This window comes from Lutjanus erythropterus, chromosome 9 (genome assembly GCF_056507025.1).
Source record: "Lutjanus erythropterus isolate fLutEry1 chromosome 9, fLutEry1.hap2, whole genome shotgun sequence".
In the NCBI taxonomy this organism is placed as follows: Eukaryota; Metazoa; Chordata; class Actinopteri; order Lutjaniformes; family Lutjanidae; genus Lutjanus; species Lutjanus erythropterus.
The window spans coordinates 6,351,567-6,365,178 of record NC_139325.1 but is presented as its reverse complement, the minus strand read 5'-3'; the positions used below and the strand labels follow the sequence as shown (position 1 = coordinate 6,365,178).

The following is a 13,612-nucleotide window of genomic DNA, read 5'->3' as shown; positions in this document are numbered from 1 at the left end:
TGTCCACCATCGACGCTATCTGTCCTCGCCATCAGGTCACCTGTGTAAATGGCGACAATGAGAAGGTGAAGCCATTCGCGGGTCAAGCCAGGATCTCATTTCCCATCACCAAGACAGAAAATCAAGCCACTATTAACCCCATAGTGAACCAGCTATGTCCACTTTACAACTTAATTAACGGAGGTGGTGGGATCAGCCACAATCAATTCTTCCCTAAAGCTGCCTACGAGACCTGCAGGGCAAAGACTGCCCACGCCACACACACACAGACACACACAGACACTTTCTCCAGATGCTGAAATATTGAAAGGACACTATAGTCTTCAGGCTCATGCAGTGCATCTCAAATTACTATATATGGCGAAGGAAGAAAGGGGCAATGTTAAAGGTGAAAACTCCAGCACCGCTTAGAATTGAGAACAAAAGTATTGGCAAATCTGACTTTGGAGCCAATTGCGTCCACCAAGAAAATCTATATCTTTTTCTGACGGTGTGAGAACCTTGAACCTGAAGCAGCTAAATGGAATTCAGTGGTCATTTGTTTTATTATTTACAACTATGCTTATGCTGTGACACGTCAAAGTGTCTTCATATCTCTTAAAAGGCACTTCACACCTGTGGTCCATCTGAACAAGTTAGGATGTGTTTGCTGTAGTTTTCAGAATTTGCCATTGAAGTGTAGTTTTCAGTCAGTGGTAAGTTAATATATTGTAATTTTAGTCATATAGAGGTCTTCCTCGTAACTTATATGTCTGAGGAAAATTTTGATCAAACTCATCTTTTCATCATGACTGTCAGAGGTGAGAAGTAACTAAGTACAAATACTCAGGTTACTGTACTTTACTTGTGGATTTATTTTTCTGACAACTTTTTACTTTCTTTTTACTCCCTACATTCTAACAAATACCTTTCTACTCCTCACATTTTCAAAACAGGTTTGTTACTTTTACTTTTTACTTTTTTAGGTTTTAATGTATCCGAGCATCAAGACTGATTTCAACCAAAACAAATGGAACAGTAACACATAGAGAAGACAATTCCTCTGTGCATCCATCAATGCATATCATACATGACAAAAACAAGATGAAAATGACATACATTTGAAAAAGAGATGAAAACAATGTAAAATGCTTAACAAGACAAAAATTATGCAACAAGGTGTAAAAAGACAAAAGTGATGGAAAAAGACGTAACAACACAACAATGATATTAAAACGTAACAAGATGATAACAAGACAAAAATGATGTAAAAGACTTTAGATGAAAATGCTGTTAAAGATGTAACAAGATGGAAATGACACAAAAGACATAACAAGAAACAGAGTGGGAGACTCGAGCATGGAGAAAAGGTGAGGTTTAGTTAGCTTTGTACAGAAACAGTAAAAAGAAATGCCTTTCAGACGACTTTTATAATTCGAGTACATTTCTGAGCCTGTACGTTTTGACTTTTACTTGAGTGAAGAAGCTGAATCAGTTCTTCTTTTTCAAAGCAAGATTCTGTACTTCTACGTGAATAAAGAGTGTCTCTAATTTTTGCAACCTCTGATGACTTTGCATGCCCTGCATTATATTAGCCACTCACTTGCTTACTAAATTATAAGCCTCAGTAGCTTCAAGACACAGACGTCTTCTCAGACAATCTTCTGCCAAGTTGCAACTACAAGCTCATGAGTTGCATTTGAAGGCAACATTTATCTCTCTGACCCTCCTGTAGGTTTGATGCACCCGTTTTTGCTTGTTTTGGGTGCAACCATATTTGTTTACATTTTTAAGCCTTTTTAAAAATGCTTTAAACACTTACACACATTTAAAGCATTTTAAAAAATGCCCCTAGTGGCCCTGTGCTTGGCTCACTATGCTATGAATTTTGGGTAATTCTCTCAAGCAAAGCCCACAGAAATTAGGACTCACAGAAAGAGTGTATAAAGGGCTCGAAATGTCTGCAAGAGAGCCATCATGGACTTGATGATTTAGCAGTGGGACAGACCCCAGACCCTGCGGACTTAGAGGGAACGCATCACAAAGTCTGTGAGTCCATCAGTGTGGACACTGGGACTGGGCCTCCTTTCATGGACAAGCTAAACAAACTGTGTGCTGAGACGATCTGTCCCACACATTTAATAATGAGAACAGTAAAGTTAGATGAGAGCAAGTAAGATTTACACTGATGACTGTGTGTCCCACGTGTTTGGATATGCAACTTGAATTCCCCATGGAAAAGGGTATTGCAGTAACAAAGAAAACAACTATGTCAGAACATACTTGCCATACTTAAGACATGACAAATAGAGAGGATTGCAATACTAAAAGTACACTGCAACAGGGCTGCAACTAACAATTATTTTTATTGTCAATGAATCTGTTGATCATTTTCTCAATCAGTTGATTGATTAACTCCGTCAGAAGTCTTTCCTGTAAAACTTATTTTCAATATTGATTAATCTGTCAACCTTTTTCTTGATTAACTGATTAGTTGTTTGGTCTATAAAATGTCAGGAAATGGTGAAAAATGTTTATCAGAGTTTGATGTTCTCAAATGTCTTGTTTTGTCCACAACCCAAAGATATTCAGTTTACTGTCAGAGGATAATCGACTCATATTTGATTTATTGTTGCAGCTCAGCAGTTGAATAGTTTTAATTTTACTTTTGATTCTCAGTAATGAACACAGAACAATCCGTCCCTCTAGTATGAAATCTCTGGCATAAACCAATATTCATCACTTTTCTGTTATTCATTTATGTTTGGTCCTGCCCTTATTGATGCTGCAGATTTTACAATATGCTTGACCACTTCTTACGACAATTTGGCTGAAACCAGGAGAAATAAAGAAGAACTGTGATGGTGGGAGGAAATAGGAGGGCGATGAAAAACGGGTGTCTCCTGGGAAAATAGGGAGAGTTGGCAAGTATGGTAGGAAGCCAATTCCAGAATGTAAGTACTGAACGGCTATCCATGTATCAAAAATGGTGTTTTATATAATGAAAATCAGTATGTGTGTGTGTGTGTCAGCCCTGAGATGGACTGGAGACTTCTCGTCCATTCAGTTCATGCTCTAGCTGTTAGCCTCCAGCGCCTGATAACACTCAACAGAAAAGACAATGACCGAGCTCATGGACTGCGATATTGCTATTTGCAGATTGTCTTGATAATTTGGCTGATTGGTAATCTAGCACATGCAATTAGCACATGACTCCAAAAAGCAGAGTTTAGCTGGCCTGAATGCTAAACACAGTGAACGCACACTGCAGTGCTGTGATCCAGGCCAAACTAGTCCCAGTGTGTCTGTTGGATGGAGCTCTGGGAAGCCTGGCAGCCTGTCTTCAGGCTGGCACACCCTGACCCCTGGCATATGGTACATGTACCCAGCCTGCTGGCTTATTTGTCGCCTGGTGACCTGGACTGCAATAATAGCAAGGTTTGAACAAGGCTGCTTGCCTGTGTAACAAGGAAGGTTTGTCTTCTGCAGCCTCACTAACTCTCTGACTTCCATGAATTATGGAACATCTACAAATGGTAGCAATGCTCAGCTACACCTGGACTCAAACCTCAGCCTGCTATTCCACATTAGTTTCAGTTAAATTTTACATTTTATTTGATCTATTTTTCAGCTTGAAAAAATACAAAATACTAAGAGTACACAAACACACAGAGGAAACATGCAGTATTCACCAATTTCAGAATAATGGATGTACATGTCAGTATAGACAAATAGCAGCGCTGCAAATCATTAATCTTGGGTTACATGTTGTTTGCTGTATGAAAAAGAAATGTGTGTAATCTGGCTTTCAATTAGGCATTTAGCCTTGAAATAAGGCTATATTTACACTCATGGTTCCTAGATGATGAATGACTTTGGCGATTAGGGCTATGAGTATGGATTTTTTTCTTATCGTGATGATAAGGCAACATATTACTGTGGGATGGCGGTTTACTGCGACTGCCTTAATAGTAACACCTTACTGGACTTTATTGAAGCATACTGTCATCAGCATAGCTCCTTTGAGGAATAGGGCAGTATGTAAGTGTGTGCGGTGTGCAAGCGAGGGAAAGCAAGGTGCAGGCAAGTGACGATACTGCTCATAGCGAAGCAGAAACTTAAACTTAGCAGTAAGTTGTCAGTGTGGCAGTAAATGTACAGTTCAGGTCAGGTCAGTTAATAATGCTGCAGTTTCTCAGCAGCAAGTAAAGTCTTGTCTGTTGTTTCCCAACTGCCGAAACAGTGTCGCCTCCCTTTTAGAAGCTGTGTAATCCAGACTTGAAATGCTGTGTCAATCCAATCAACACCAATTTTCTTCTGGAATTATTTATCAATTTTTCAATGTTGAAAACAGTTTTATTGTATTATAGTATTGTTGTTAGTATGTTGCTAACCACCCATATGCAATCCCAAAATGCCTTGAGCTGATTTCCCGATTTGTGAACCAGTCACCCTAAGGCTGGCATTTAAAGGAAATATTTTGTACTTTTTGTGTTGGTGACCATTAGTCAGTCTTTATGGTAAATGTAATCAATTGAAGCAATAAATTCCTCACTCCATGTCGTATCAGCACATTCTCGTTCCCATCTTGTCAAATACCAACGGTTTGTCACTACTCTTGATGACTCATACAGATGTGCACACGGGGGAGGTGTGGGTGGAAAGGGATGTATGTAACATAAGTTAATGTTCTTATTGTAACTCCAGACATGATATTGTCTGAAAACCAACCCAAGTTGTTTTGTTGTCTACATCGACCCATCTCAGGATCAGACGCCAAGGGGCATGACACAGCAGAGTCAGTAGTTGGCGGGCTGGGATGAGAACAGGTTGGAACTCACACCGTCTTAGGACGACACAAATGGGTTAATGTTTCAGTGAATGGACAGCCTGGTGTGGACGCTAAAGAACAGTCACAAAATATCTGAACTGTTGGGATGAGAACAGGCTGGCTAAAGCTGAGTTCTCCTGCTGCAAAATCTGTTGTTTGTCCTGTATCCAGTGATGTCACAGTGATGTCATCGGTGTTCAGAAAGAACTACAGACTATTTCAGCTTAGATTTCTAGTCTCCTCCTCTGGGTTGGCAGGGGGTGTGCTAGGTAAGCATTTCTGCCACCTGAGACTATCATCTGTAATATAATGTAATGTAAGTAATGACTGTAATGATAACACGGACACCAGACACTCACATGCAATGCATCCTGGTACTCTGTGGCAGTGACTGCATTTACTATCAACACTGACTGGGCATCCACATGAAAAGTGCTGAATTTGTCCTTTAAGGTTTTAAGTTAAATATCTTGACAAGTGCTGAATGGATTGCCATGAAATTTGGCAACAATATTTGTGTCCTAGTAATGATGAATTTTACTTAAACTTTTAATCTAGCTCCATACTTTGTCTCACTTTGACTTGTGGCCAAATATCTGCAAAACCAAACAATCCCAGCTGCACTGTGTTTGAGTTGTGATAGCACACAAACACACTAAACTAAAATGATGAATTTAGTGAACACTTCACCCGCTGATCATCTGCAACTACATGACGACTCTGTCAGCATTTTGCCATGCTGACATTAACATTTAGCTCAAAGCAGCGTTGTATTGCATGTAATCTGCAGTCGTCGAAAATTTATTAAAGGCTGGGAGAGTCAGGAATGTTAAATAAACAAGAATATATCATTTTTTAAATGTGTACTGGTGAACCATCCATTTCTACACAAATGGAGCGAACCACATGACATACTGCTTATCAAGGTCATTTTCCACAGCTTTACTATTATTATGCGTTATAGCAAAAGTCTTGAATGAGGTTCTCTTACTGCTGGGATTTAACCTTGAATCTCTACAGGCCTCACACGAACACTGCTTCGATCACTTGACCTTCATCAGACCCTCCATTTTTGGTTTGCTTCACTTCCTTACACAAGTTGCTTCTTATGCTGCAAAACTGAACTAAAAAATGAGATCTTCAGGGTACATAAGCTTACAGCTTTTACTCCACATAATGATACTTGTTCATATAAAATACCATGAAAGATCTATAGGATTTTTGTGTGGCTTGTCATGATGGTTTTATTTTAACAAAACAACTGTAAGAAATTTGGCAAAATCTTTTACAATGTGTTGTGTCAGTTTTTAGAAAAGCATATTATGTTGTTCTAAAATAAAAGGGAAGATGTCTTCTTTGTTTCTACATGCAAGCAATGTATCATGTGTCAAATCAGTCAAACTGTTTCCCTCATTTGTTTTCTTATCAAACAGTGCATTCGGCTCAATCAGTTTCTTACAACAGTATATCTAAGAGTAGCATTTAGGATCGAACAGTAAATAATAAATAAAATGTGAAAATGTGTAACTCAATGTGTGTAAACTCAAGTCAGAAAAACAATAGAATATTAATGTAAATAGATTTTGTATCCAATATAAAAATGGTCCAGGAATAAAATACAAAGCAGACAGCTGGAATCCAACAAAAGAAGAAGAAGTATAAAAATCGGTCTTACCTGTGCTGTCGTCATAAACCACAGTGACCGTCTTCCACTTGAAGAAGTGGACCAGGTCCAGGATGGCCCGGCTGAGGGAGGAGAAGTCTGGGTACAGGCTGACGTAGAAGACGTCTCTGTTGTCTGATACCTGGTGCTTCCACTTGGTCTGGATGTGTGGCACCCCCAGGGCGTTGCAGATGGACTGGACCGCATTGGCGGAGGAACTGTGAGAGGGGCCAAAGATGGCCGCTACCCCCAGAGAGAGCTGGTCGCAAGCTAGAGAGGGAAAGTATTACACTAGTTAGCTCCTTTTACTACAGGAGAAGCTGGCTGATGTAAACAAGGTTTCTGTGAGTACTGGGCCTCATTCACCAAAATCTTCTTTAAATTTGGGCCTAAGAAAGATCGTAAGAAAAAAATTCATGATGGTGTTCTCAAACCACAGACTGAGATGCTGGCCAGGACAGCCCCAGATATTAATACACATAAATACACATGAAAAAAAGATATGCACTGAAAACTGCTTGATTTTTTTAAGCGATGTGTTTTCTTGAGAACAGCTGTTAGTTATAAATAAGCTCAGTGTAAAGTCAAATTAATTCAAAGGCCATAAGGCTAATATTGAAAATGATTAAAAATATCATCATTGAGAAAAATACTTGTAATACTTGTCATTTTAATCCTGTAGTATTAAACAACTGTAGAATAGAAGAAAACACAATAACTGATTATTTTGCACTAACATAGCAGCACTCAAGTGTGCTTTTGAACGAACAAATCTCACCATGAAATTTGTTTGAGTGGGTTTTAAGATGAAATTTCTTCCTGAAGGATTTACTCAGTAGTTTGAGGGGGGATGCCAGTCTGCCTTTCAGCTAAATGACCAAAATGCATCCCTCATGTTAAGCGGCCACACGCGCCCTTCCATCTCACTGTAGCAGAGAGAGTGCAGAGGATTTGTTAAGTTGAATATGTTCTGACCATGTGTGAAATATTAGCAGGCTGACTGTGCTGTGTGCATTGATAAATCCATGGAGCTGTCCGTGGTGCTGAAGCAACAGACAGATTTCTAATTGTGATTCTTCTGTGAGTCCTGCTCTTCTGTTAGTTTCACCTTGGATCTACAATATTCTCTAAATTATATAGAAGCAAAGGAGTCTTTTATGAGTTGGTTCGCTAATCAGGTCAAGAGCTAGTCAAGCAAATTTTAAGCAAACATTTGAAATTGTGAATTAAGCGTTTTTCCATCAGCTAGTTTGGAGCACATATTGGAGCACATGGGGCTACACAAAGCCTAGTGTTGTCAGAAGTTCGCTGTACAGGCTACATTAATAAACACAGTAGAAGAAGAATTTGTAAACCATAAATAAAACCAGTTGTTGTTCAATCACGTACGAACCTCAAAAAAGAAGAACAAACAAAACTTGTCATCTCGGTGATCTACCAGAGAAGAATGGAGACGTGTCTTTGGGATTTTTTTTGTTTTGTTCAGATTTTTCATTTGGGCAAGTACTTATTCTTTCACAGGACAGTTGACACTGTCAGAGGAAACATCTTCTTCTCTTTGAGTGGAAAAAGGTGATCAGTCATGTGAGTTAAATAGTTGCTACGTCTAATTGTGTTTCTATCTCCACTCAAGAGCATTGCTGTGAATCTATTTGCAAAAAAAAACAACTCAAGCAGGCTTCGAAATTTTTTGTGGAATTGAGAATGTTTTTCAAATTTTGCTGGTTTTCACCTTTTCTGATGTGATACTTTAAAATGCTAATATATTTTTTTTTGTCACATTCATATTTATGTGAAATATATGTCTGGTGATGTTCTATATTTTTCTTATTGTCAACAAATCCCTTGTGTAGAGTTAAAGCAATAATGAATGTATCCACTGACAAGTTTTGTGTTTATCCAAAATCTGGTTTCCTCTGCGTCATAGACCTCCATTGTTAACTATTAAAACACATCAGTGAGTCACACTGGCTGACCTGTTCCTTTATTACACACACTGTAGTGTATTTGCCACATACACTGTCCTCAGCCCAAAATAATCACTAAGGCACTGTCATGGTCTCAGGTTGTCATTTGTTCTGTTGATTGGTTGCCAGTTGTCAAGAAGGTGGGTCTTACCTAATATGAGCCAGGTTGACATGAAAGGAGAGCAGAGGAGGAAGAGAGGAGAGTGGCGTGCTGCTAATTACACCTCTTTTGTGAAACAATTATGGACAATGAATGATGACCCTCATCCCTGAAGTTGGTTTAGTTTCTGTCTGTGTCTGTTTGTTTATTAACTGAAACCAACCACATCCAGTGCATGCTGGGCAACATGAGAGAGGACAGGGCTGACCCGCCCACACAGTCCAGTGAGTTGAAGCTGCAAGTGAAATGACTGTGGAAAGTGGGTTCTCTGGGGTTCAGGTCAGTCCTGTACCCTTTTTTATTGGTGGAAACCAATGCATCATGTATGTGATGGTCTGTCAGTAGCTGGTATGACCATAAGTGGTACAACCCCAATTCCAAAACAGCTTGGATGTTGTGTAAAATGTAAATAAAACTGAATGCAATGATTTGTAAATGTTTATATTCAGTTAAATACAGTACGAGGACAAGATATTTAATGTACACACTGATTAACTTCATTGATTTTTGTAAATATACATTCATTCAGAATTTTTATACCTGCAACATGTTCTAAAAAAGTTGGAAAAGTTACCATTATCATACATCAGCCTAACCCTTTTAACAACGCTCAGTCAATGTTGGTGAACCGAGGACACTCCTTGTTAAACTTTTGAAAGTAAAATACTTTGTGTCCATCCATCTCAGATGAGCTCGGGTAGAGTTTTAACTTGTATTTGTAGATGCAGCGACAAACTGTGTTTACTGACAACAGTTTTCCAAAGTGTTCCGTTTTTGGAATTGGGTTTATAATTAAATCTCCTAGACTTGTCTGAACAAAACATTTTGGACTGCATGTTCAGACTGTTCTACACAATCCAGACATATTTTTGAATGATCAAAATTGAGCCCACCCTCCATCAAAATGTCTCTTGATTAACAGCTATAAATACTTGTAAAAAAAACTCCATTCCTGAAAAAAATTGGCTGATGTACACCATTTAAGTCAGTGGAGGTAGAGCATCTTTAAACATTGATTTCTCACTTAAGGAGAAGTCAGTCTTTGTAAAAATGAAAGACAGACATTTTGATGTTGTGTTGATGAAGCAGATTCATTTAACCAGTTCTCAGAATTTTGCCTTGATTGCAGAATTTAGTACCCTTTTCTGTCAAAGTCTGAAATCTGCTTCAACATGCAATTTTAGTTATTGCCGATGAAAAACTAGAAGCCGTTAGCGGTGCCACACTGGGCAGGTATTTCAACAAGGTCATAACTTGCCCTTGATGTCTGAGTTGGGTGATGCAGAATAGACCTTTTTCACAGCAGCCATTTTGACATGAAACGTTAGACTAAACATTGATAATAATGAATGTTTATATCTGTTCAGATCTAACCGTCAGGGCGCTGTTGTTGTGCATGTTGGCTCACTGGAAAAGCTCTGCTACACTAAATGGGAACTTAAGGTGTTTACTCCACTATATCATATCAATGTGGCTGCCAAAAACATGCTAATGCTTAGTCAGGCATTATGCTGTGTGGATTAGATAAATGATTTTAAATATATCTTTAATTTAAGAGGTTTATATAGTTATGGTCCAGGTAGTTGATGGACCCTCATGTTTTTCTCATTTGTCTTCCCACTTCTTCTTCTACCTTCTCAACAGGGACGTAAATATAGACAGTGCAGGCAGTGGGGCACATGGGCTGGGGGTGGAGGGGGCATTGCAAGTGACGTTGATTGCCACCTCAGAAATGCACTGGTAGTCAAAGAATTCATATTAAATTGACATTGTGCCATTTGTTATACTGTATATGTCTTTAAAAAGGCAAACTTACATGAAAAAAAAATAAAAAAAAATTAAGAATTATGTATCACTTATTTGTGTCATAAACAGAAATATACATACTTTTTTACTCTCCCCAGGGGATATTTTTTTAAGCTTTGTTTGAAACACAAACATGCACATAGACATGCATTGGAGAGATGAGCAAGGGGACTGCACACATACATATATATTCATATAGTCTTGCCTAGTCTTGCTCAAGGGCACCTCGGCAGTGCCCAAGAGGTGAATTTGTGCCTCTCCAGCCACAAGTTCATGCTCCGTGTGGGATTTGAACCAAGATATGCAATAATGATTGGTGGGTAATATGTATGTTGATGTTTTCCAATGTCTCTAATTGATTATTTGACAAGACGATACATAAACGGTAACTAGTTTAGAAAAAAAATCAGTTTCAGCTTACAAGTCAGGCACATGGGAGTCCACCCTCATAGCAACAATGTAGCAGTTCAGTTGAGATCAGTAACAACGCTGCCATCAGTGGTGTGTCAACAACCACACAGCAGGTAATGTTAGGACAGCAATGTGTGTGTGTGTGTGTGTGCGCATGTGTGTGTGTGTGTGTGTGTGCTTCATAACTAGTAACTACGGTGCAGTTCTAGGGCTTATCATAATAGCTTGCACTTGGGCTCATCATAAATACTCTACACCACTGCTCCTCAAAATGCCCGGCCCCGGCTCACTGCTGCACTGCAGCTGTAATTGCATTTGTTTTTGCCATGGGATTTGTTGACAATCAGGAAACTATAGAATTACACCAGACTTATCCTTTAACATGAAAGAATCAGTGAGACGGGGGATTTCAAGGGTGTATTGTCCAAAGATAGAGAGTAAAAGAATCAGTTACAGACTAAAAAACAGATATATGGGTACATCTTTTCAACATGACAGTTCCCCCATTCACAAAGCCAGCACCATAAGGACCTGGTTTTGACTTGATTGGCCTGTGCAGAGCCCTGACCTCAATCTCACCCAACACCTTTGAGATGAACTCGAACTGGTGTCCAAGTCGGACCTTATCAGCCAGCATCGGTGTTGGACCTCACTAACGCTCTTTGGAGCAAATCCCTGAGCAGGGGGTTCATTCATGCCCAGGGTTTTAGAATGAGATGCCCAAATGTTCTGGCCATGTAGTGTACAACGATGTATATACTATACATTTTTCTACTAGCACTGATTACATTACAACATCTAGTACATTACATTTCCTCATCACAAAGCCAAAGCTGAAGCTTAACATGTGACTGAAATCAAATTGAGCTTGCATTCATGAAATTGCATTCGGAACACATACAAACAGCTGCGCGTCTTTGTATTAGCTCGACGGCGCACTCTAATCACCTTATTTGATATAAGGGAGTTGGCTAAATCACTGAGACAGGATATAATGGCCCGTAATTGATAAGAGACTTGAAATGTCAGCCTGATGCACACACAAAACTGATAGATTATAGCACTTTATTGGCTGTCTCTGGGGGCCAAACAGGTCTTTGAATTACTGCCGCTGAGTCATTACCTGGAACCAATCAATTCTCTCTGTTTACATTTGAAGTGCTCAGCCATTTCTCCCCCGCCTGATTATAATTGTCACAATCTAAGCCACTGCAGCTCGCAAGCCTCGAATGGGGAATACATTTACAATTCAAAGCAGTTATGGCATAGCATATGTGCGCACGCACACACACATTCCCTCGCACATATATTTACACACACAAACAGCAGCCGAGAGCATGCCAACACCGGAGGCGGATCTTCCAATCACAAACACATAAATACCTTTCCTGGAGGCTTCGAAGCTGTCATAGATGTTTATCCTTTGGATGTCGTAGGTGAGCGTGGTGTTTGGCAGTAGGGTTCTGTTCCTGTTGATTGTGTTTAAAGCAAATTTAAAGGCTAGTTCCTCAGCGCCGGATGGGCCGCTTTCGATGGATTCAAATATCCCCCCTGTCAGAGAAAGAGATACAACTGTCATTAGTAATTTATCAGAGTTCAATTGGTGTAATTGGAAAAGATGCTTTCACAATAGCCAGCAGTCATGATTACAGCCTTCTATTACACTCATAATTAGAGTTGGTAGAAATATCTCAATCAGAGTGGCAATTCAGAAGAAAACTGGCTCACACCTTAAGACACAATGGCAACAGCACAAAAAAGCAATTGTTTCCCCCACCTCGAAATCAAGGCTTCATAAAATTATAAAATATTTCATTTTTGCAAAATGATTCAAACCAAGAGTGAGAAGCATCAAATACACACTGATCTAGGGATCAAACAGTCACACTTGTATATGTAACAGTGTTAGGTAGGGATGAGCAATGTCCAATTTGGTGATGTTCATAGTAAAACCCTGCGATGGACGATTATATTTTTATGTACTTTCTTTTATATTACACTAAAGAACTACATGACAAACCCATGTCCTGCTGCATCTCCCTATGAACGAATACACCATGTTTTAATTTGATCCAGATCAAGACTGTCTTTTTCAGTCAGATCATGGCTTGGCTGTTTTTGCATTACTTTAATTGCGTTACTTTACTAGTTACTCATTAGCAGAAGTAGTTGCAGTACTTTTAACAGCCCAGCTCTGTCAAAAGATCTCCACCTCCACACCAACCTCCTGCCATCCTCTGAGCAGCCATCATTGTTTTCCCACCAGTTACAGTTGCTGCCTTCAAATGGGATTGTGTTTCTATCTTCACAAGAAGAGTCCATGTGAACAAATCTCACTCCACAACCTCTAAAGCAGAAATTTTCTAAAGTTCCAAAATCATCAGTGGTGTTGTGTCTGCCGAAGTTTTCAGAAATGCCACCAAAGTTTTTGGTGGATGTTGTGTTACTATGTTATAATTTTATTTGTAATTTATGTTTCCAACTGCCTCATCTTCTCATTTCCTGCATTGTGTTACCCTCTTGTTAACTTGCTAAACTCTTAGTCTCTTCTAACCTTGCTGTGGCCTCCCGACGCTGACAGCTTTGACGTCCACGTTGCTGTTGCCTAGCAGCATATTCCTGTCATAACCACAAGCTCATGAGTTCCATTTGAATTTAGTGTAAGTAGAAACAACAGGAGATACTGTGATTCATCAGGTTTTTACTGAGCATCGACAACTGGCTTAGCGAAATCCTGTCCTCACAATAATGACCTGTCGTAACAATAATGATGTCCTGTCCATCCAACTTCTCAT

At 39.4% G+C, this 13,612-nt stretch overlaps 1 protein-coding gene across 3 annotated transcripts in view; it reads right to left on the bottom strand.

The window, feature by feature from the left end:
- The window catches only part of LOC146321001 (glutamate receptor ionotropic, kainate 2), a 371,281-nt gene that overhangs the window by 243,233 nt on the left and 114,436 nt on the right, over positions 1-13,612 (bottom strand). For all 3 annotated transcript variants that reach the window (XM_084725990.1, XM_084725988.1, XM_084725989.1), the window contains exons 3-4: positions 12,201-12,368; positions 6,486-6,743 (exon numbers count right to left, since the gene is read on the bottom strand). In XM_084725990.1, the coding sequence (XP_084582116.1) occupies positions 6,486-6,743; positions 12,201-12,368 (426 nt within the window). The remainder of the gene's footprint in view (positions 1-6,485; positions 6,744-12,200; positions 12,369-13,612) is intronic.